We start from the raw sequence: 25,333 nt of genomic DNA, 5'->3' as shown, positions 1-25,333 counted from the left end.
GCCGTAATGTGCCGCAGACGTGTGCAGTGATGCACAGATCAGCTTTAACATCTGCTGTTAAAAATGAATCATCCATTCATTATATCATAATGCAAAAATAGGAATTAGAATAATTGCAATGAGTGCAGGTCGGGGTGGATATCTAAATCAGAGAAAAATATAGGGGCGGGCGGGTGGATAATTTGTTTAAAGCAGCAGATTCGGGTGATGTTTGAGTTGATTCGCGCATCTTTAGTCAGAGGTCAGCAGTAAAGACTTTTATATTGAAAGAGACAGACACAGCAGTAAACATGGAAGTTATTTTTACTTTCAACAAAACTTTTTAAGATGTACCCAAAAAATGTATTAGAGTTACAGCTCTCATTGGAAATCACCCTTAACAGATGAAAGGATAGTATCTTCTGTTAGGATAGTACCTGTGCAGTCTTAAAGAATAGTACTGGCTCCAGGAGTTCTGGTGGTCATGGCAAAAGGTTCGCAGATATTTGCCAATTTCCTGGATCTTTTTTCCCATTTGACTGAGGATGGTACCCAGATAAAAGGCTTATCGTCACACCTAGGGGATTCCAAAGTATTGAAACGCATGCTGGAAAAAGAGTTCAAGAATATGGGTAAATTCTTTGCCCAAGGACCATCAGATTGGGTTGACGATGATCTTCTTGGGTAGGATGGTTTCCGGTGGAGAGGGGTCTTCATCAGGAGCATGGAAACAGGACAGAACATCAGCTCGCAGGTTCTTGTTACCTGATCAGTACGAAACAGTGAAGTTGAAGCGCATGAAGAAGACAACCCATCCAGCTTGCCTTGGAGTGAGTTGCTTAGCTTCACAAAGATACTGGAGATTCTTGTGATCTGTGAGTACAGTGAATGGATGTTAAGACCCCTCTAGTCAATTCCTCAACACCTCAAATGCGAGCTTGATGGCAAGTAACTCTCTGTCCCTGATGTCATAATTCATCTCAACCGAGGAAGGTTTCCTAGAGAAGAAGGCACATGGAAGGAGCGTAGAGAAGTCCCTCTGCTGCTGAAGCAGGACCGCTTCAACACCTGTAGATGAGGCAACAACTTCAACCAAGAAGAGTTTAGCTGAAGTGTGATGAGCGAGGAGCAGTGCAGTGGTCTTCTTCAGTTCAGTCGTCTTCTTCAGTTCTTCAAAGGCTTTTGAGACTGCAGGTGACCAGGACAGAGACTTGGGCTGGTCCTTGAGCAGACTGGTGAGAGGATGTACAATAGAACTGAAGTTGCTAATGAAGCGAGGATAGAAATTAGTGAATCCTAGGAAACGCTGGAGCTCTTTGATTGTGGTGGGAGTGGCCAGTTTAGGATGCCGTCAACCTTCCCCTTGTCCATCTGGTCCACTCTTGCTGATGTGATATCCAAGGTACTGCACTGAAGGCTGATGGAAAGAACATTTCTCGGCTTTGAGGAAGTGGCTGTGCTCCCTCAGGCATTGCAGGACCTCCATTACATGCTGGTGATGTTCAACCAAGCTCCAGGAGTAGACCAAGATGTTGTCGATGTAGATCAGTGCAAACTTGTGGAGGAACTCCCAGAGCACCTCGTGCATGAAGTCCTGGAATGCGGAGGGGGCATTCACAAGCCCATATGGCTTGACCCAATATTCATAGTGGCTGGTGGGTGTCACAAATGCAGTCTTCCACTCATCCCCTCAGGTATCCGGATGAGGTTGTATGCACTGTCGAGGTCCAACTTGGTGAAGAGAGCAGCACCATGGAGTTGTTCCAAGGCTGCTGGAACAAGTGGAAGTGGATTGCAGAACTTCACTGTGATCTTGATTGTGAGCTCTGTAATCGTTACAAGGTCGCAAGCCTTCATCCTTTTAAGCCACCAAGAAGCAGCTCGAAGCAGCAGGGGACTTGGATGGATGGATATAGCCTTGTTGTAAAGCCTCTTCAATACACTCTTCCATGGTCTTTTCTGTTCTGGAAGTGAGAATGGATATAGTTTAGCAAAGGGGACTGTCTCACCTGGAATGAAGTTTATCGTACAGTACCATGGCTGATGTGGAGGTAATTGGGCCGCACTCTTGGGACAAAAGACATCGCTAAAGGGGGCATAACAAGATGGAATGTTGACTGATTGTTTCGCCACTAGGCTTTCAATAGAATTCGAGTGGAATGAGAACACTAGAGGTACTTGATGGTGGAGGTGAGAAACTTGAGGGAAACAGTCTTTGCTCCACTTCAAGATTCTGCCGGTCTTCCAAATAATTTCGGGATGATGTTGACTCAACCAAGGGCGACCCAAAATTATGTCCATTGTTGACGGCTTCGGAACTAGGAAAGAGAGATTTTCTTTGTGACAAATTCAAAGTAATGGAGCAGTCCGAAGGTCAATGTGAGACCAGGCACTGATTAGGGTGTGCGCTTATATGGAGCATGTGATTGCAGAGCAATCCAGATTAGGTGTAAGTGATTAGTACTCTGATGAGGATGAATGATGAGACTGAGTGGTGAGGGAGCCTGGCACTTCTGTTACAGGGATGAAGCAAAAGCTTGTTTTTTTTTTTTCCCCCACCCCTTACACAATTCTAAAATGTTCCAGTATATTGTTTATGTATCATGTCTGTATCTTTATATATTGTATATTCTTTACAAGAAAACAAATTTACAATAAACAAACCAAAAGTTTATTTTATCCTAAACAACCCATCACCCTATAATCACCCATCCTAATGCAATCAACATTATAACCCCCTTTCACAATCACAATTACCTCTATATTTCCAAAGCTTTTTGACAAAGGTTTGGAACGACATGGGGGTAAGTGATAACAACATTTTAATTTTGGGGTGGAGTAACCCTTTAATTTATTAATTTATGTTGTTATCACCTCCAAGAGCCACTGTAAATTACCCCTGGAACAGAAAATATTATTGTCAAGAGCAAATAAAATAAAGTTTAGTACATCTGATACTCTGCACATGCCATTGATGTAGATTATAAACAGTTTTGGACCTAAGACCTATCCTTGCGGTACACCACAAGTTCATGCATTTAGATTTATTTTTACCAGTTCTCGCAAATTGTTGCCTGATTCTTTGATAACTACTCTCCCAGTCCAGTCCAACCACTCTAATGCCATACCTCTCTAACATCATAAAATATTGTGATTTATGATGTCAAATTCTGGTGTTTTGGTGAAAGAAGAAGATGTATAACCTGAATGACAGCAGGTTTTGAGCTGAAATGTCAAGAGTTTGCTGCTTAAAACTCAGATTTTGAAAAATGTAGCACCATGTGCATGTGGGGGAATGTTAGAGATTCCTGCATGTGTTAGAGACTGAAGGACTGAAGGATTCATAAACAACATTCTGCTGAATATTATATTACAGACTCAGGACTGATCCTGTCCTATGACGATGATCCTTTCTCTGGTCAATATGAAGAGTATCTCAGTCTGTATTATCATATGGATGTTATGTGATCCAGCGCACTTGCTCTGCTGACCCACTTCAGTATGCCATTAAAATAACTAAAGCATAATAACACTGTAAAAATCCCCGCAGCCACCCTTAAAAATAAATAAATAAATATTCCGCTTATTTTTCTGATGTGCTTTGAAGCACTGCTCTTTTATTTCTCGCTTGATGTTGTTGTTGCTTTCTTTAAATTCATTCAATCTAAGGCCTTTGGTCTTGAGGTTCACAGTCTCTGGCAGTGCTCTGGGACCGAAGCTGTGTCCTCAGTGAAATCACATATGACCTTAGAGTGGCTTTGCCATACGGTCTAATTTTATACCTAAAAATACAGATATTTACAACATGATGACCACATACAGCATGTCTGGATTCATTTTCAGACAAGCAAACACCCTGGTAAAGAACTGCATGAAAGAAAGTTTGCACTGCTTTTTTATCCTACATTTGAAAGCTTTAATATGTCTTTGCTTATGAAAAATAATCTGTCTTTATAAATGAATAGCAAAGTGAAGTGGATTTCTTAACACGTTTAAATTTTCAAAAGCATTGAATATGTCAATGTGAAAACATAAAGAAATTTTAGACTTCTTAAATATATATATTATTTATTCATTTATACGTTTTTCTTGTTATTTGGGGTGTGATTTTATTCATAGCATTCACCGTCCTGTCATCTGAGCAACACTACAGACAGCACCTTTCATGGCTTTTCCTCCTCTTATGTAGGTCAGGAGCACTTCTAGATAATAAATTGTGATGGTAACACTGCCAGACTACAATTGTCATTTCAGCTGATGATTAGATCATCTGTGTGTTTGCTCGAGACATACATATATTCATATGAAAACAATCATCAATGCTGAGTTCTAAGCATCACATCTGTATTATATCATAATCAACAGACGCCACATATGTTATCTTTGCACACACTTCCAGCTCCCGCAGGACAGACATATGATACATTTGTAATGAACGTGAAGCTTTTCGAGTGCTGATGTTGACTGTCTTCTTATTCCAGTATCTCCTTCACTGGCTATCTATCTGTGCATCAGCATCCTTTAATACCAAAAGCACTCTCTCAACAAAGATTCTTCAGTATAATAGATCAGGGAGCCCCCGAGCAAAGATTTAACACATAAAGATTTACATCAAACATAAACTGCTTATAAAGAAATAGAGTGTAGCCCATGACAGCCTTAGAGGAAGAGTGTGCATCTGAAGTGTATCAGTTGCACAAGATTAGTTTTTTAGGACAGGTACACTACCGTTCAAAAGCTTGGGGTCAGTACATATTTATTGTTTCTTTTTTTTTGTTTTTTTTTTATAAAGAAATTAATACTTTTATTCACCAAGGATGTATTAAGTTAATAATTAAAAGTTTATTCAAAGTTAATAATAAATAATTTACATTGTTATAAAATATTTATATTTTGAATAAACACTGTACTTTTTAAACTTGTTATTCATGAAAGAATCCTGAAAAAAAAAAGAAATCACAGGTTCCAAAAAATATTTGGCAGCACAACTGTTGATGTTATCCAACATTGATCATTCTAATAATAAATCCGCATATTAGAATGATTTCTGAAGGATCATGTGACACTTAAGACTGGAGTAACAGCTGATAAAATTCAGCTTTTCATCACAGGAATAAATTCTATTTTAAAGTATGTTAAAATAAAAAACACTTTTTTATATTGTAAAAACATTTTGCAATATTACTGTTTTTTTTCCTATATTTTTAATCAAATAAATGCAGCCTTGATGAGCATAAGAGACTTCTTTAAAGACTATTACAAGTCTTACTGACCCCAAACTTTTGAACGGTAGTGTTTTTTGAGGAAAGCATTTCAGGATTTTTCTCCATATAATGGACTTCATTGGTGCCCTGATTTTGATCCCAGCCGAGGAAGAAGGGTCTTATCTAACAAAACAATCAGTCACTTTCTTTGAAAAATAAAAATGTGTATACTTTTTAAGCACAAAAGCTTGTGTAGCACAGGCTCTGAGCTTTTGTACCTTTTTTGTAATATACTCTCGAAATGCTTGCTAACAATATATTGCTTGATAAACTTCTTTTTCACCCCTAGCCAAAGAATGAAAATAACTTCACGATTGATGGCCTTTAGAAATTAGGAAAAGCAGGATATTGCTCAAACTGGGGCTAATGAACAAACCCCAAACATTCAGCTTTGCAATACAAGTTATCCTACACTATTTATGCATCATGCATTATACCTTAAAGATGTGCACTGTTACTTTTCCAAGCAGTCAGACTTACCAACTGTCAACCTGCCCAATGATACACCATGAGGACAAAAATTAAAAGACATAAAAAAAAAAAAAAAACATTAAATGAGAGACCCGAGTCGCATCAATGAGAGTTTTATTTGGCATGTAAGTTACAACACAGAATACCCCAGCCACATGATAATGTCCTGACAAACACCCAATATGCTCTACTTTTGCACAAGCAAAAAATATAACAATCCAGTTGGACTTTCTCTTTTCTCTGAATATGTGGGCCGGTCAGTTTGACATGTCTGTTTAATGGGCGTCTTATTGAGGCTCTGGATCTTTTCCTGAATTCTGTGGCGCTGCCTTGGCAACCCTCATTAACACCCTTTCCTTCCTGAGGAACTGCTTTGTTCATCACATAATAAGTCCCCACTGAGAATACAGTACATGTGGTCTCAAGAGTTTTTATTGTTACCTGGTAACAGAGAGTCCAGACCAGCACACAGATGTTGATCTCTGTGTCCATTTCTCTTATCCCAATTTATTTACAGTGTCCAGAAGGTCTGAGGCCCATGAAGGACGGTTCAGGCTGCTATGATTACTCTCTGGGAACGGACTGTACGGACGGCTTCAACGGAGGCTGTGAGCAGCTCTGTCTACAGCAGCTGGTTCCTCTTCCTGATGACCCGACGTCCAGCAATGTGCTCATGTTCTGCGGGTAAGAGAAAACACACAAGCATGAATAACAGAGATTGGTGAAATGAATACTTTTAATCAGCAAGGACACATTCAATTGATCAAAGTGACAGTAAAGACTTTTATAATGTTACAAAATTTTTCTGTTTCAAACAAATGCTTTTGAACTTTATATTCATCAAAGATTTCTTAAGCAAAATGTATCATGGTTTCCACAAAAATACATTTAAAATTTATATAAAATGAATTAAAACAAATATGAAATATAAAGCATAAGCAGCACAACTGTTTCAAACATTGATAATAATCGTAGTAAAAGTATTTCTTGAACAGCAAAATCAGCATATAGAATTGGGACTGGGTAAAAATATAGATTGTCATAGCACGAAACGACACTGATTCTTAAATCCCAAGAATTGATTAGTCTAGCCTGTTTTCAGTCAGCTGAAGAATGGAACATTGTAGCGCCCCTCCCATTCAACAAATCGCAATAAGATTGGTGCGTTGTTACTTTTGATACGAAACAAAGTCTTAGATTTTTAATTCTGTCCATTTTAGTGCAATATTCAAACAATAAATATAGTTTTGGCGCTCTTTAATTTGGAGTGACAGATCGCTGTTGAGCCTCGGTTCAAGAGGGGCAGCGGGAAGCACACGTGAACTGATCACCTCTGTAATACCAGTTACAGCATGAAATAAACATGAATAACACCCGAAGGTAAGTTTTAAGAAAGACTACAACTTACCGAAATCCATATCCTGTCTCATGCAATCGCTTAATTAGTGTTTTATCCGCGGGAAATGGACAGTATAACAGCTTGTAAACAATGTCACGTAACGTCACATTTACCTCAGAAAAAAAAATCGGTGACCATAAACTCATTAGTCAGCTAGAAAAATAAACTCGAGGGCAGTGGTGGATGAGGTACCTGAAAGGCCACACTTGAGTAAAAGTACAGATCTCTCACCAGGAAATTACTTAAGGCAATTCCAGCGTTATGGATGTGACATATAAATGTTTACAGTATGTATGTGTTAACAATATACTGAACCGTCTGTTTATATTTTAATAAACCCTTGTTGATAGAGTCTGAACATCAGAAAAATATCAGTCTATGCACAAGTTTTCTATGTTAAAAAACGGAAAAAAAAAACATGCGTTTTAGATGTGACAAAAAGGACACCGTTTTTTAAAGACTACATACTTTGTAGGATTTTTGTGAATTAAAATGTACAAACTAGAAACAATAATACCAAACAAATAGAGGAATATGTACTGTTATGGATGTGACAAGAATGAAAATAGCACTTACCAGACTATAGAAAATCATGCACTAAAAATAAAAAGAAAATGCTTTAAAAACTTTAAGAGAGACCTCATGTTGACATCTGTGCTATCAGTATAGTAAAAACATTTTCATAGTAAGGTTGGCCTTTGCATGGAGTTACCCAGAAGTTAAAGTCACTGTTTAAAATATATTATTTGAGTGAAAGTTTTGTGATATTTATTTTACGTTAGTATGAAAAGTATATGTACAGTGGGTACGGAAAGTATTCAGACCCCCTTAAATTTTTCATTCTTTGTTATATTGCAGCCATTTGCTAAAATCATTTAAGTTCTTTTTTTTTTCCTCATTAATGTACACACAGCACCCCATATTGACAGAAAAACAGAGAATTGACATTTTTGTTTTGCTGTGACAATCATATATTTAACTCAGGTGCTGTCCATTTCTTCTGATCATCCTTGAGATGGTTCTACACCTTCATTTGAGTCCAGCTGTGTTTGATTATACTGATTGGACTTGACTAGGAAAGCCACACACCTGTCTATATAAGACCTTCCAGCTCACAGTGCATGTCAGAGCAAATGAGAATCATGAGGTCAAAGGAACTGCCTGAAGAGCTCAGAGACAGAATTGTGGCAAGGCACAGATCTGGCCAAGGTTACAAAAAAATTTCTGCTGCACTTAAGGTTCCTAAGAGCACAGTGGCCTCCATAATCCTTAAATGGAACGTTTGGGACGACCAGAACCCTTCCTAGAGCTGGCCGTCCGGCCAAACTGAGCTATCGGGGGAGAAGAGCCTCGGTGAGAGAGGTAAAGAAGAACCCAAAGATCACTGTGGCTGAGCTCCAGAGATGCAGTTGGGAGATGGGAGAAAGTTGTAGAAAGTCAAACATCACTGCAGCCCTCCACAAGTCGGGGCTTTATGGCAGAGTGGCCCGACGGAAGCCTCTCCTCAGTGCAAGGCACATGAAAGCCCGCATGGAGTTTGCTAAAAAACACCTGAAGGACTCCAAGATGGTGAGAAATAAGATTCTCTGGTCTGATGAGACCAAGATAGAACTTTTTGGCCTTAATTCTAAGCGGTATGTGTGGAGAAAACCAGGCACTGCTCATCACCTGTCCAATACAGTCCCAACAGTGAAGCATGGTGGTGGCAGCATCATGCTGTGGGGGTGTTTTTCAGCTGCAGGGACAGGACGACTGGTTGCAATCGAGGGAAAGATGAATGCGGCCAAGTACAGGGATATCCTGGACGAAAACCTTCTCCAGAGTGCTCAGGACCTCAGACTGGGCTGAAGGACCCTAAGCACACAGCTAAAATAACGAAGGAGTGGCTTCACAACAACTCTGTGACTGTTCTTGAATGGCCCAGCCAGAGCCCTGACTTAAACCCAATTGAGCATCTCTGGAGAGACCTAAAAATGGCTGTCCACCAACGTTTACCATCCAACCTGACAGAACTGGAGAGGATCTGCAAGGAGGAATGGCAGAGGATCCCCAAATCCAGGTGTGAAAAACTTGTTGCATCTTTCCCAAAAAAGACTCATGGCTGTATTAGATCAAAAGGGTGCTTCTACTAAATACTGAGCAAAGGGTCTGAATACTTAGGACCATGTGATATTTCAGTTTTTCTTTTTTAATAAATCTGCAAAAATGTCAACAATTCTGTGTTTTTCTGTCAATATGGGGTGCTGTGTGTACATTAATGAGGAAAAAAAATGAACTTAAATGATTTTAGCAAATGGCTGTAATATAACAAAGAGTGAAAAATTTAAGGGGGTCTGAATACTTTCCGTACCCACTGTATATACTACTAAATATGTATTTAAGTACTGGATGTAAAAGTACAAGTAAATGTAAAATGGAAATGGAGCAAAAAAAAAGTTGGAATGTGAAATTAAAACCACCAATGGGTGGCAGCAAGTCACTGTTAATGAGTGTGTCAAGTGAGTCGATGAATAAGTGGGTTTCAACTGATTCCATGCAAACGGCTGATACATTTAGAAACTAATTTTATTCAGTAAGGAAACACTGTCCTTTTCAAAGATGCAAAACAGTGCAATGATCTTTACAAAAACAACAAAGGCCAAGAATGCTGCACTTGGTCTCTTCAGGTAGTAAATGGTGCTTTTTGGATATTTAGAGGTGAATATCAGCTGAAAAGATGAAATACTCCAAGGCACTCGTATAGTAAAAAGCCTTTAATTAACTGGGCTAAATCATTAAAACAATTAAAAGTGTAGATCTACGCGTTTCGGCTTCACAGCCTTTTTCAGGATGCACATCAAAAGTTCAAACAAGTGTTCTAAAACAATCAGTAGGCAATCACAAGCAGCTGGTTAATCACCTGGTAAACCTCTAATCGTACAACAACAAGAAGAATGAGGATATTTGTAATGATGTTCACACATAAAATCTACATGTATGTAACAATACAAATACCAAAGATAATTACAAAAAAAGGGGAAAAAATAATTTCTTCATTAATTCCAGGAGGCTTAGTCCCTTTAAGTGTATAATTCCAGAAGGTTTCTCATTGTAAAAGATGTTTCAGTCTATCTCCCCCTCTTATTGAACATGGGATAGATTCAATTCCAATCACCTTAAAAGAGCTCTCACAAGCATGACCAGCTTCATTGTAATGTCTCGCCATAGCATACAACATATTGAGCGAATAGCATATTTATGTTCAGACACTCTAAAATGTAATTTCCTTTTAGTTTGACCAATATAAAAATGTCAGCACTCACATTCTAGCCTATATATTCCATACGAAGAATTACAATTAATGAAGGACTCACCAGAAACTACATCAGTAAAATTATTTGTTCTCACCATGTTGTCACAATGTTTACAATTTCCACACTTAAAATTACTAGTTAGAGAACCAAGCCATGTTTTATTCTCAGGGGCCAGAACATAACTACGTACTACCTTATTTCTTATAGTTGGCGGATGCCTATAACTAATCAATGTTTTTTCTGAAAAAAAAAATGTTCCAAAAGTACTATCACTTTCTATGATGGCCCAATTGGAATTTATAATATGTTTAATTTTTGTAGCCTCACGACTGTAAGTTGTCAAATGGGAGATGGGAGAATTGAGTTAAAACAGGCAATATTTTGTTTATTATTATGTGACACTAAAGTCTGAAGTAATAATGCTGAAAATTCAGCTTTGATCACAGGAAAAAAATAGATTTTACAATATATTCAAATTTATATATTAAAAAAATCAATCAGTCAGTCAAAAGGTTTAAAAGAATAAATTTTAGCTGCATCATAGCACATTACAGGTGCAGCTATTATGAGTTGTATTGGCTATTTTATCATAGCTTGACATACATTTCATACATTTTTTTTAATATAGATCCATTTAACATTAATTTTAATAACATTTAATTAGCTGAATGAAATCTGAAACAGTCACTGTGTTTGTGTGCGTGTGTGTACTTGTTTCTACTACACTTGTGAAGACCAAATGTCCGTACTTTTATTGTGTAATACTTCACAACCCACTAGTGAAGACATTTGACTGGTTTTTACTAGTTTTACTAGTACTATGTTTTTATTTAAATCTAGTGTTCTGCACATGTTTCTATGATGGGTAGGTTTAGGGGTAGGGGTTGGGTTAGGTGATACAAAATATTATTAACCTGATCACTGGAAGTCTATTCAATGTCCTCACTAAAATTTCTAATTCATTAAACATGCGTGTGTGTGTGTGATCAGGTGTGTGCAGGAATACAAGCTAGCCGCTGATGGCCGCTCCTGTCTACTTCTGGCTGATCACTGTGAAGGGCCCAAGTGCTCAAAACAAGACTCTCGCGCTTCAACAACACGCTCTTCAGTGAGATGCTCCGCGGATACAATAACAAGAGTCAACAGGTGATCCTGGGACAAGTTTTTCAGATGACGTTCAGGTGAGTTTTTGTGCAGTAAGCTTTATTTTTGGGCTGATTAACAATTTAATTGTTAAAAGATGTGCATTTCTATTCTCAGAATTAGTGATGGCTGTCTTTTGAGTGCAACAGTCAGGCTCTAGACGTACATTTACAGAAATATCTTTTTTTTTTTTTTTTTACACTAACATATGAACATTTTAGTCAAAAATACAGAGAGCTCAGACTTTGTTGTAAGTTGTTATACCTGTAAGTGTGCACTTGATGTCAAACATTCATTGCTTTCATTGGTGAAATCACATTGTTTTACATGTGAAACAACTTCTGTTTCCAGCTGTTTTTTTAAATTGTTTTTATTCATTATTACAATGGTCACCACCAGGGATTACTTAATTACTTTGAACCATTTACTTAAATTATTTCTGTATTGAAATTATAAATACTTTTCCAATGAAGTTTTATATTTTACCCTAATGTGATTTTATCAGTCACAATGCTTCATGGTGCACATTCATTCCTTCATCCTTTTTATTTATTTATTTATTTATTTATTTATTTTTGACCTTCAAACATTTATTTGCCTAAGAAAAATCAAAGTTTGTAAGGATGTGATTTATCTTTTTGGTTCGGTGCTTTAAAGTCTTTATTGAAGAAATGTTTGGAATCCCTATAGAGAAAATGAATGGAAAAATACTTCTGAATACTTCTGAATGGCACTCAAAAAGCGGGCAGTAATGCTTGCGCTCTAAAGCAGTATGCTGTGATAATTTCAAGACACATCAGTTATGATTTGTGTACTTTTTTTGGTCTAAAGTGAAAGTAATTTTGTTCTGCAAACACATTTCTGAGAAAGCCTCACAATTAAAGAGAAATGACATTAATTTACAGCCTACACGACTGCTTTCGTATCCATTTGCGGCTGTCAAACTCACTCACGTTAGATGGCGTGTTGTGGCGCAGCAGTGCTTCTCATGAACGTAAAACACTCCATCTTTATTAAGTTATCAATGTTGTGTGTCAGAAGAAGTCCCAGCACTACACCACCACTGTCTGAAAATAAAGACAAATGCTTCCTGAGATAAGGCACCTAGGCTGTTGTACACAAATAATGTCACCCACTGGTCTTATACTAAGAGTCATAATATTGTGCACCTCTGATAATCTACTTTTGTGTGGAGGTTCTTGTAACTCTATTGTATGCAAGCTTGTTTCTGTCATGGGATTTAAAAAAAATAAATAAATAAAGTTTTTTATCTCACAATTCAGATTTTTTTCTTGCAGTTCTAAGAAGAAAGTCTGAATTGCAAGATGTTAACTTGCATAACTTGCAGTCGGGAGATATAAATTTGCAATTCTGAGAAGAAAAGTCAGAATGGTAAGATGTAAACTCTTGCAAGAAATACAGTAGCAACTGTGACTTTTTACTCAGAAATTGCAAAAAAAAAAATATATATATATTGTGACGAGTCGGCTGCCTCCCCCCTAATTGTCAGCTGCACCCCGTCGGTAATCGCCGCCCTTCTCCAGGCTCCCGACGGGAGTGGGCGTGTGGGAGGAGGAGGGGCGCTGAAACATCCAGGTCTGGCGGCGTGTGATGAGGCACACCTGATGTGAATGAAGCCTCATCACCGCCGCTGTTAAAATGCCGAGCGCGCCTCTCCTCAGGAGACCGGTCTCTTCCCCCGTGCATGCACGCTGGTGTCCTCGTGGGTCCAGGAAGGGGTGAAGAGGGAACCAGCACCGCAGGACGAGTTGCCGGACCCCGCGGGTCCGGATGAGGACCGCACCCGTGACGGCTGACGGGCCAGGTTGCCGGGCCGTTTTATCCCCCCCAGAAATGCCGCGTGGATAGAGCAGGACGATGCCGCTAGAGAAGCTGCCGCCCCTCGCACCCCGGACCTGAGCGGGGAGTGCGTGCGGCCGCCGGACTCCGCCCCTTACCTGGACCCTTCCCTTCGGAACACTACCCCTCCTTCACGGAACCCCGTCACGTCGAGGACACCAGATCCCCCTTTTATTTTGGACACTTTTTTTCCCCTTTTTGGACACTTTTTGTTATTGTTTAATAAAAGCCTCTCCGAGGCCTGACGTCACGCCCACTGTGTCTGTCGCTTTGCTCCGCCCCCGTGACAAATATATATATATATATATATATATATATATATAGATATGTGTGTATATGTGTGTGTGTATATATATATATATATATATATATAATTTTATTTTTGTATTTAGTGGCATAATAAGGCATTGTATGAGGCAACATTATTTTTTTTTTATAGTGTAGTTTACTTAATGTCAAATTTATATATACATATATGTGTTTGCTTTATTTTTCAACATTTTCAACAGTTTATGGTAATATACTAAAATAAAGCTCTGATACTATTGACAAAGCTCTTAATCACACAATATATTGTATGGCACAAACATTGAAATTATCACAGAGTAGTTTGTATGTACAGTGATGACAGTAGTAGCCACAAGTACAGTTTTTTACATGGAAGAAAATTTGTGTGAATATTCTGTTAAAAAAAGTTCTAATAATAATCATAGAATTTTTTTTTCTGCAATTAAAGGAGAAGTCCACTTCCAGAACAACAATTTACAAATAATTTACTCATCCCCTTGTCATCCAAGATGTTCATGTCTTTCTGTCTTCAGTCGTAAAGAAATTATGCTTTTCAGGATTTTTCTTCATATAATGGACAAGTAAGTCAAACCCTATTTACAAACAAAAAGCTACAACGATGTCGGATGATTCTGAAGTTTTAGGAGAAAATAAGGTGGAGTTTTTCAGCAATCTCTATCTTTTTGAGTCTGAGTACACAGACGATGACGGTGAGCCCAAAAACTTAGATGTGATTCGAAGTTCGAATCATTTTACTCTGACCTTTGAGTCTTGTTCAGCAAAATGGACAAATCTTTTTTTGAGTCATTTTCGTTCATTTTAGCAAAATATAATTAAAATGTTACGTGTTACTTCCCTAACACATCTACTGCTTACAGAAATGTTGGTCACGCTACAAAACAAGACAAAACTGTAATGCTATAAGAAACAGAAAAGATTAATTTCTTTATTTACCTGGGTCTTTAGTCATATGATTAGCTCACTCACCCCTTATCTGACAAGTTTTCAGTCGTTCGTTCATCACGTGACAGCCCCATAAGATGAACGAATGACTTGAAAAACCTGAAGACTCGAAACAGGTGAACTAATTCCTGTACAGAACCTAATAGGATGTTGCACATGTGCGACTGAACGAATCACTCCCCGAGATGGCTTGTTCTTCCGGAGTCACATTAAAGATCTTTCAAAATGAACGAATCATTCAAGAACGCGCATTCCAGAGCCTGTGCTACACGAGCTTTTGTGCTTAAAAAGTATACAAATTTTTATTTTTTGAAAAGAAATGAACGATTGTTTCTCTAGATAAGACCCTTCTTCCTCGGCTGGGATCATTTAGAGCCCTTTGAAGCTGCATTTAAACTACATTTTAAAGTTCAAAATTGGGGCACCAATGAAGTCCATTATATGAAGAAAAATCCTGAAATGCTTTCCTCAAAAACGATAATTTCTTTACGACTGAAGACAGAAAGACATGAACATCTTGGATGACAAGGGGGTGAGTAAATTATTTGTGAATTGTTGTTCTGGAAATGGACTTCTCTTTGAAGTGGTTAATCTGGTTGCAATATTTATTTTTGTGTTTTAATTGTTTTATTTAAACTGGCCAGAAATAGAAATATATAAAGACATACATTAGACTGTACAAAAGTAATACAAGAGTAATATATTTCTGTTACACGTTAAACCGTACTTTTATTTTGACAGGTTGCCGTGAAGTTTCTGTGTGTATACAGTATGATATGATGCTACTTTTGATGCTAAAATTCACATGAAATGACTCTCACAGCAGCTCTGGAAATGTGTTCATGTGTTCATGTCATCATATAATGAGTCATATAATTAAGTGACAGACCCAATTTAGATTTATTCATCCAAAAATTGATGAATTCCATGGCATTCTATGCTATAGAGTAAATTCCATTTTTATGAATGGACTCTGCGATCCTGTCCGCATTTTTGCGGAGGAGAAATTGTAGATGTGCGTCCATGTAGAGACAGAAATGACATGCAGTCGTGTAAATAAGATAAATAAAATACATTTAGTTTGTTTAATAAAAGAACAAGGTTTAGACCTGTTCTATAGGAGAGGTAACCTTAAATGACTTTTGTGGCGCTATATAGAAAATAAAATTAACTTGACCTTCAAGGGGGGGCGAGGGGTGTCGTAGCAGTGGAAACACTGAAGTTAAAAAAAAAAAAAAAAAAAGAAAAAATTGTAGTTGATGTTGTTTCTGATGTAAGACATTATTAGCCAGAGAGGTCCGATCAGAAATTACTTTACTGATGTGAACATTACTAAAACACTAAACAGTCACAGTGCATTTAAACATTTTCTGTGTCGTGTGCTTTTATGCACCGAATAGGAAAATAGTGCACTTATTTCTGGCAAGAACACAATTTTCTCCCCAGGCTGAAGGGCGTCTGTGGATTACATTTTTCAGAAGGGCTGTGTCATGATTTGTGGTGGTCTTCCTTTATTTTCTGTAGTGTTGTGGCTTTTGAAGGCAACAAAAGAATATGTGAGGCGAGTGTGAGGTCTAGAGATTATTTTCTGTCTTTTGTTCCGGTTTAAAAGAACAAAGTAAATGAGGGCACAGTGTATACCCTCACCTCACAGCCGTATGTGTCACAGCACAGTGTAACAGCAGCAAAGCTGTAACAACAAATCTGCAAGAGAACATTGTGCTTGTGTTGTGTCCTTGTGTGTTGTGTGTTGTGTGTTGTCTTAAGCTTGCTCACTTTTTTGAGTGTTGTATGGCAGTATTCTTTGTACATTTTCTTTGAATTTATATTTATATTTGTACATTTATATTTGAAAATGTTACTATACTTAGGTAACACTTTAGTTTAGGGACCAATTCACTATTAAGTAGTTACTTATTAGCATGCATATTATTAGTACTTAAAGAGCACATATTAATGCCTTATTCTGCATGACCATATTTTAGATCCCTTAACCCTACCCCATACCTTAAATTAGGAAATCATGAGTTTACTGACGCAAAAGTCATGGTTAATAGTAATGACTGAACCTTGAAATAAAGTTTGACCGTCTTGTACTATAAGATTTACCAACCTTAGTTAATGCTAATTGTACTAATTTACCTGTACTTCAGGTAATTCACTGTGAACTAATATGAGCAAACAATAAGTAACTGTATTTTTAACATTAGCAATATAGTAAATGTATAATAACTGCTAATAAATAAATGTTATTATAAATGTTTTATAATTCATAAATGTAATACAAAGGTGGCAAATATATAACATTGTTAAACATTTAACATACAATAATATAAACGCTATATTTGAGATATATTTGGGACCTTGGGATAAAAATAAATAAATAAATAAATGAATAAATAAATAAACACATCCCCTGCGTTAAATAGATCATGCACATGTTGGTTTGCACTAGGGGTGTAATGGTTCAAATTACTCATGATTTGGTTTGTATCACGGTTTTAGAGTCATGGTTTCGGTGTGGTTCGGTATGTGCTTTGTTTAGGGGAAAAGAACTATGCTGTCAAAAATAAACAAAATAAGAACAAATGATCTAACTACAAGCTCAGTACAAGTAAAAACAATTGAGCAAAGACACAAATAAAATAAACAGTGCTTTTCAGGTTTTTTAGGTAGGTCTAACATTAGTTTTTAGGTACAGAAATTGAATAAAGTAATCAAATGTAAAATATTATTGCATATTTGAATGTATAAATTAAAGATGAATCCTTATTAAAGTTACAAAAGCTATTCGATCAAAAGCAGTGAGTGATTTCCTTGTGTTTTGTTGTTTGATTAACATTTAAAAAAAGTACTGTCACTTTAAGACAATGCATGGATCCAGTACACTGATATTATACATTCAACCGACTATGTCTGCTATAATACTTACCAAGACGAGCATGTCGACATAATTTTTGTGTGAATTTGTCTATTCAAGCACAAGACTTGAAAGAGAACTCAATATTTGCACGCTGTCTGAGACCTGAGACCTGATCGCGGATGAGCGCACACAAATCTTCTCACTGCACGTGCAAGTTCTCATTCACATCTTCTGGCTATTGAATGTTTAAACTGGCAAGTCTTAAATGAGTTAGTTTAAACACAGATAGATAGCAACGTGTGCTGTTCAGGTCTCACCTGCACACATGCGCTTTCAACACCCAGGTGATGACGGCATAAATGACTGGCACTCAAAATTGAACACAGTTTATAAAGAGAGGGTGACTGGTTTGTCTATGTTTTTCATTCATCGCTCTTGTTGTAATGTGTATCAGAAACATACGTTAGCTAAACTCTGTGTGTTTTACATGTTATTATGTTTAACAAACCATATTACAGATGCCTCGTCAGATTTAAACGAGAACTCCACTTTCAGAACAACTGGCCAATTTAAATAAAACAATTAAAAGACAAAAATAAATATTGCAACCAGATTAACCACTTCAAAGAGAAGTCCACTTCCAGAACAACAATTCACAAAAAATTTACTCACCCCCTTATCATCCAAGATGTTCATGTCTTTCTCTCTTCAGTTGTAATAGTAATAATGTAATAGTCTTCATTGGTGCCCCAATTTTGAACTTCCAAAATGTAGTTTAAATGCAGCTTCAAAGGACTCTAAGTGATCCCAGCCGAGGAAGAAGGGTCTTATCTAGTGAAACGATTTGTCTTTTTTTTTTTTTTTTTTTTGGAAAATAAAAGTCCATTATATGGAGAAAAATCCTGAAATTCTTTCCTCAAAAACCGTAATTGTTTTCACGACTGAAGACAGAAAGACATGGACATCTTGGATGACAAGAGGGTGAGTAAATTATTTGTAAATTGTTGTTCTGGAAGTGGACTTCTCCTTCAAGTTGAACTGTGGTGCATTACACCACTAGTTTGCATACTGGGTAGGTTTAGGCAAAAATGTGAAAACTGCAACAAATTACAACAGATGTAACAGGGAGATTGCGACAAATGAAACATGCGTTATCATTTACACACTTTCATGTCTTTTTGACTACATACTACTTTCTTTGTTCTGTGAAATACAAAAGAAGTGTCAATGAATATCCAGGCATGTTAGACTGTGCAGCATGTTCTTTTTACGAGTTTGTTCTTGCTTTCAGTAATGATTAGTACATCTCCATTTTTTTTTTTTTTTTTTTTTTTTTTTTTTTTTTTTCCGGTTGTAGTATGTGTGTTTGTCTCTGTCTCAGGCCTTTGTTTGGGGTTCATGTCCTCAACATCCCTTCACCAGATGCTTTGATATGTAGATGCAGCTCTTTACTAACTACAAGCACAACAGAAGGGCGACGTGACTGAGAATTGATGCAGCCTGAAGGGCTACAGATGCTTTCAATCACATTTTGCTCATGATAATAATGTTCATCAAACATTGTGCCTCATATCAGTGATATTTATGCAGCTTTGGCCATATGCATCCATGGAAACAGTTTGTGAAAATTAGTAATTAGTGTCGGAGCGCCAATAATGATATAACAAACAACATTCAGGCAAATTTTATTTGTGCAGAATAGAATATGATTTCTGATGATGTTTGCTTTCTGCAAATTAGGGAAAGGGTTGTTCTGTTTGGCTTAACATCAAACAATAAGTTTCCTTGGTAACAGTTTTAATAACTTTCATTAATAAGTCATTTTCAAATATTATGTAATGTTATTAACTGCAAATAGTTCTTTTTAAATAGTGGTGCAACGTGGCAAGTTTAAATATGTGCCTGTGCAAATCAGATCCGAGGGGAAGATAATCAGTGATTAAAATCACAAAACTTGTAAGACTTGGAATATAGCACATCTCTTATGAAAAAACAAGTGCACTTATTTGTATTGAATGTACACTTGCAGTGTACTTCAGAACTTAAAAGTATATAAAAAAACTAGACTTTGGACACTAGAATTGTGTGTGTGTGTGTGTGTGTATATACATTACCGTTCAAAAGTTTGGGGTCAGTACATTTTTATTGTTTCTTTCTTTTTTTTTTTTTTTAAGAAATTAATACTTTTATTCACCAAGGATGTATTAAGTTAATAATTAAAAGTTTATTAAAAGTTATTAATAAATAATTTACATTGTTATAAAATATTTATATTTTGAATTAACACTGTACTATTTAAACTTTTTATTCATGAAAGAATCCTGAAAAAAAAAAAAAAAATTACAGGTTCCAAAAAATATTTGGCAGCACAACTGTTGATATTATCCAACATTGATCATTCTAATAATAAATCCGCATATTAGAATGATTTCTGAAGGATCATGTGACACTTAAGACTGGAGTAACAGCTGATAAAAATTCAGCTTTTCATCACAGGAATAAATTCTGTTTTAAAGTATGTTAAAATAAAAAACATTATTTTATATTGTAAAAACATTTTGCAATATTACTGTTTTTTTTCTGTATTTTTAATCAAATAAATGCAGCCTTGATGAGCATAAGACACTTCTTTAAAAACTATCACAAGTCTTACTGACCCCAAACTTTTGAACGGTAGTGTATATACACTACCGTTCAAAAGTTTGGGGCCCATATCGGATTTTGTTTTTTTGTGTGAACTTTTCCTTTAAATGCTTGAATGTGTGTGCTGGTGAAACAGAAACTCTTTGTCTCAGACCGGCCTTCATGGGTAGATGCTTTTTTCAGCTGACAGCCAGTGCACTTCTTTCCCAGCATGCCTTTCTCTCTGGGATCCTCAGAGATCTGCATCAGGATGGCCACAGTCAGCGCCGCCACAACGACTAATAGATATTGACATGCCAATCTGAGAAAAGAGGCTCTGAGACTCCTTCTGACCCATGCGAGCGCAGCGTTTCCTTAAAAAGCATTCAGTGTGGGACAGGAAAGATGAAGACCATCCATCAGAGATGACGGTGCTTTGTAGTTGCTGGTTTATTTTTTATTTTTTTTTTTGGGGGGGGGGGAGAAAAATCTGCAAGAAAAAATTATGAGAGGGCTGGCAGCAATATGAAAGAGATATGTATCCGAATATGTATACTGTCCAACTAACTAACTAAATAAATAAATTTGCATGTCAGTGAAGCTGCAATATCTGATTTGCAACTTAATAGATACAAATCAAAATATATTATTATTCATAACAACACAAGTTGCAACGTTGATGTTGTAAGCAAACTACAATCTGCTTTGCCTGAGGCCTAAGAAAAGTTTCTTCATTGTTTTTATGTACAAATAACATAAAGCAGTCCTGCTGGACACTCAAGTACAGCCGCTATAAACAATATAGCAAAACATTTTTTTTCCTTTTTTTTTTTTTTTTTCTGTCACTCAAACCACGATTATTTTTCTTGTGAGCAGAGTAACAATAAATAGACTTTAACATATAAGGTGTACTTATTTTGCAAGTAATATACTTTAAAAGTACAGTATACATTTATAATAAGTGTAAAATACATGTAATGTAATTGAGTGATTTTTTTTTTTTTTTTTTTTTTTTTTGGTATATCTTTTAATACATCTTTTGGCTTTAATACATCTTTATATGGACTTTTTTGTTTGCTTCTGTTGTTTTTGAAATATTGTTTATTGTCTTTAAAGTGTAGGCTTACTGCTGAATGTAGTGACGCAATTAATGTGAACTAAAATATACTTTAATGTTGCTTACATTAACGCTATTATATAATTATATAATAAATTATTTCAAATTACATTTTTACATTCATACATTATTACAAAATGCATTTAAAAAGTGCACTTATGTGTGTTAAGAAACAGTCATGAAAGTGTCTCTCCTTAAGTGCACTTAAGTGACCTTTAATTTGAGTAATATTATATTATCTGCAAGTATACTTTTAAGATTTGAAGTATATTAAAAGTGCACAGTCAGTACAATTAAGCACACTTCTTTTTCAAAAGGGTTGTCACAAGACACAGCGATTAAATTTTTCACAAGAGTCCCACCATTAAAATTAAAGTGAAGGCCAGAGGTTCCAATTTAATTAAAACAAAGTTGAAAATCTGAGGATTTCTTTTGCTGCTTTTAACCATTCGGATGCATTGTCTGCTGCAGAAGCGAGTCATTTGATTAACTGAAGTTAAATCATCAGAGGAAGGAAAGAGCAGCCGGAGGCAGTCATATTAAGAGAGACATTTACATATCTTACAAACTTTGTTTCCTCAAGTTCATTTAAATAAATAAATGAAAAAAATCGCTTATAGAGAAACGAAGACATGTCTATTTAGTGGGTTTCCTTCCACACAGGAAAAGGTGTAAATCTCAAAACAAATTCAGGAAGAATTACTAGCTTCAAGTGTGTTACAAGAAATATTGTATTAATTTTGATGGAGATAGCTTCAGGTCAGAACAAATGTTCACTGAAGAGACTACTGCTTCTATTAAAGAAATGGTTTTTGTTGCTAAGAGATACGATCCTTCTTTATTACCTGAGTTCTTACTGCCAGCTTAACTGGATAGTTCAAAAAAAAAAAAAAAGAAAATCATTTACTCACACTCCAACTCAAACCTGTGTGACTTTCCCCTTCTCCACGCAATGAAAGTCAGTGTAGTCTAGTGCTGTTTGGACTCAGCACTAACTCTGCTCTAAACTAGATTTCACCTTTTCATACCTTTTAATGAAGCTAAATTAACTTGTGAATTACTCATTATATTTTAAATTTTTTTTAAATCTCACCATTTTTTTTTCAGTTCATTGAAAGTATACATACTCTAATCCACATTTTCAAGCCCCCCCTCAAGTCATTCTAGATGTAGATGAGTTGGAGAAATTTAACATTTCGTCATTTGCTCACCAGTGGATCCTTATGGCTAAAATATGAGTCCATAATCCATAATAACGATTCTTACAGTGAAAAAGTCATCTGGTCTGAATCATGAGAGAAATATGCACAGATCAAGCACAGTTTACAAGCTGAAACAGTCTAAATCATTGGATTTTGATGTGGGAGGACAACAGGGGATGGACTTTTTCAGTGCAGGAAGCGTTATTGTGGATTATAGTATTATAGCCAGAAGCAATGTTAAATCTTTATCATTTATTTGTTGCTTACAAACATGCAGCTTTTGGCTTCACAAGATGTTATTTGATGGACTGGAGTGGTGAGGATTACATCTGGATTATTCTGATGTTTTTATCCGCTGTTTGGACACTCCTTCTGATGTCACCCATTGACTTTTATCCTTTTATTGTAAATATCCTTTTGTACTTTTTAAAGCTTAAAAATGTTGATTACAGAACAATGCATGCAGAAGAATGCAAAATAATCCATTATTTTCAGTTTTACACTGCAGAGCCCTTTGAATCTTGCAGAACGAACCTGAAAAGATCAGCTTGTGTCTGTAGATTTACCAATCAATGTCACTGATAATGTACTCACCCCCTTGTCATCCAAGATGTCATGTCTTTCTTTCTTCAGTCGTAAAGAAATTGTGTTTTTTGAGGAAAACATTCCAGGATTTTTCTTCATATAATGGACTGATATGGTGCCCCGAGTTTGAACTTCCAAAATGCAGTTTAAATGCGGCTTCAAGCGATCCCAAATGCGGTTGTAAATAATCCCAGCCAAGGAAGAAGGGTCTTATTTAGCGAAATGATCGGTTATTTTCATTAAAAAAGTACAACTTAAATACTTTTTATTCTCAAATGCTCGTCTTGTCTTACTTTCCCTGAACTCTGTGTATTCTGCCTCAAAACAGTTGGGGTATGCCGAAAAACTCTGACCGTATTTTCTCCCTCAACTTCAAAAATCATTTTAAAATCATCCTACATCACTGCAGAAGTACCGACCCAGTGTTTGTAAAGTGAACATGCAAAGAAGATCAAACACCCTTAACAAAAAACGTAAAACAGCGATATAAGACATGAGATGGGAGTTTTTCGACATACCCTAACTGTCTTGAGCTAGAATACACAGAGATCAGGCAGAGACGAGCGTTTGACATTAATAAGTATATAAATTGTATTATTTTTATGAAAAGAACAGATCGTTTCACTAGATAAGACCCTTCTTCCTCGACTGGGATTGTTTACAACCGCATTTGGGATCGTTTGAAGCCGCATTTAAACTGCATTTTAGAAGTTCAAACTCGGGGCACCATATCAGTCCATTATATGGAGAAAAATTCATGAACATCTTGGATGACAAGGGGGTGAGTACATTATCTGTAAATTGTTTATCTGGAAGTGGACTTCTCCTTTAAGGCTGCAACGCAGAGAAGAATGGGATATGACTCCTCCACAGAGACATGCAAGTCTCATATCAAATTATAGGAAGTGCCAGTCAGTGTCAGTTATTGCCATTAAGGATGGTCCAAACAGATATTAGCTTCAGCATAACCTTCAAAAAGAATGTAAAATACAGTATTGGAAGTTTGTTACTCAGGTCCCTTTGTGCAATACTGCATTTCGATTGAAAATGTGAAACAACAGAGTGCTCAAACAGGACAATGACAGAGAATCAAATACATTTTCACGCCACTCTGGTTAAAAGTAAATACATCACACCTCCAGTTGTGTCTGTGTGCCTTTGACTGTTTCACAAATCCAACCATTTACCAGAAAATGAACACTTATCACTTTTGAACTCTTTGTTTGCAAAATGTGAAAACACTTAACCGATAACTTAACCGATAACCGGTCACATTGAGACTGGCACTGTCTGCAGGCTTTAAAGGGGTCATCGGATGCTAAGTTTACTTTTACATGTTGTTTGAACATTAATGTGTGTTGGCAGTGCATGTACAAATCTACCCTATAATGATAAAAATCCATGCCGTGGTTTTTAATTAATCTGTAAAAATAATATCCCCTTTTTCAGATCGAGCCATTCTCAGATGTCTGTCGTTGTGGCGTCACACCCACAGAGGCCGCTCCCACGATAGTTGATTGACATGAGCGTTTTACCTCAGATCAGCTGTAACAGTCCGCCCTCCTTGTTTCGATGCCGGAGCAGGGATGTAAGTTAGACAAGAATATCTCCGTTTGAGTGATTGAGGTGTTCTGTTGCTGGATGTAATAATGAACATAGTGGTCGTCATTTACTCTCGACATTTGAGCCGCTGAAGATGCAGTGGATTACGTTTGTTTGTGAAGGGAATGCACCTCCCAATCTACATATATCCGTCTATGTTCATGGCAATCATTCATGATCCAGCTTCACTTACAGCAGAAGTGAGTTTAAGTGTTTTTTTTTTTTTTTATGAATCTTTGCGATCACCTTTCCTAATAATGTGCTAGTTAGCAAGTTTCGCGGCTAAATTCAGCTAAAGTAAACAGGCTCGTCGCTCCACAGAGAGAAGAGAGGGGCGGGGCGAGCAGAGCTCATTTGCATTTAAAGCAGCCTCGACCAGAATGAGATGATTTTTGCAGAGCTGATTTTGGGAAGATAAAAAGGGTGTTGTTTTACACAACCATTGAGATTTTTTAACCTAAGTATATTATAGACTTTTCATTAAGACCCTCAAGAATCATATCAACTTGGGCATTGGAAAATGGGCATCCGATGACCCCTTTAAGGATAATCTCAGCCATCCGCAAGAAACACCAAAAAGAGAAAATTAAACCTACAGTGAGTGCCAATTATTTCCTGGAAGCACCATGATTGTTTCCAGACAGAAGCCAGTTTGAGGACGGAGGCAGTATCCTGTCTGCAA

General features: G+C 36.7%; 1 protein-coding gene across 1 annotated transcript in view; it reads left to right on the top strand.

Moving 5' to 3' along the window:
• LOC127165710 (astrotactin-2-like) overlaps positions 1–25,333 on the top strand; it is a 565,932-nt gene that overhangs the window by 388,548 nt on the left and 152,051 nt on the right. Inside the window, 3 exon segments of the mRNA XM_051110581.1 lie at positions 6,232–6,398; positions 11,397–11,487; positions 11,490–11,587. Coding sequence (XP_050966538.1) covers positions 6,232–6,398; positions 11,397–11,487; positions 11,490–11,587 — 356 coding nt within the window.

This window comes from Labeo rohita, chromosome 5 (assembly GCF_022985175.1).
Source record: "Labeo rohita strain BAU-BD-2019 chromosome 5, IGBB_LRoh.1.0, whole genome shotgun sequence".
Taxonomy (NCBI): Eukaryota; Metazoa; Chordata; class Actinopteri; order Cypriniformes; family Cyprinidae; genus Labeo; species Labeo rohita.
The sequence above is the reverse complement of the archived record's forward strand: the minus strand, read 5'-3'. Positions and strand labels throughout refer to the sequence as shown.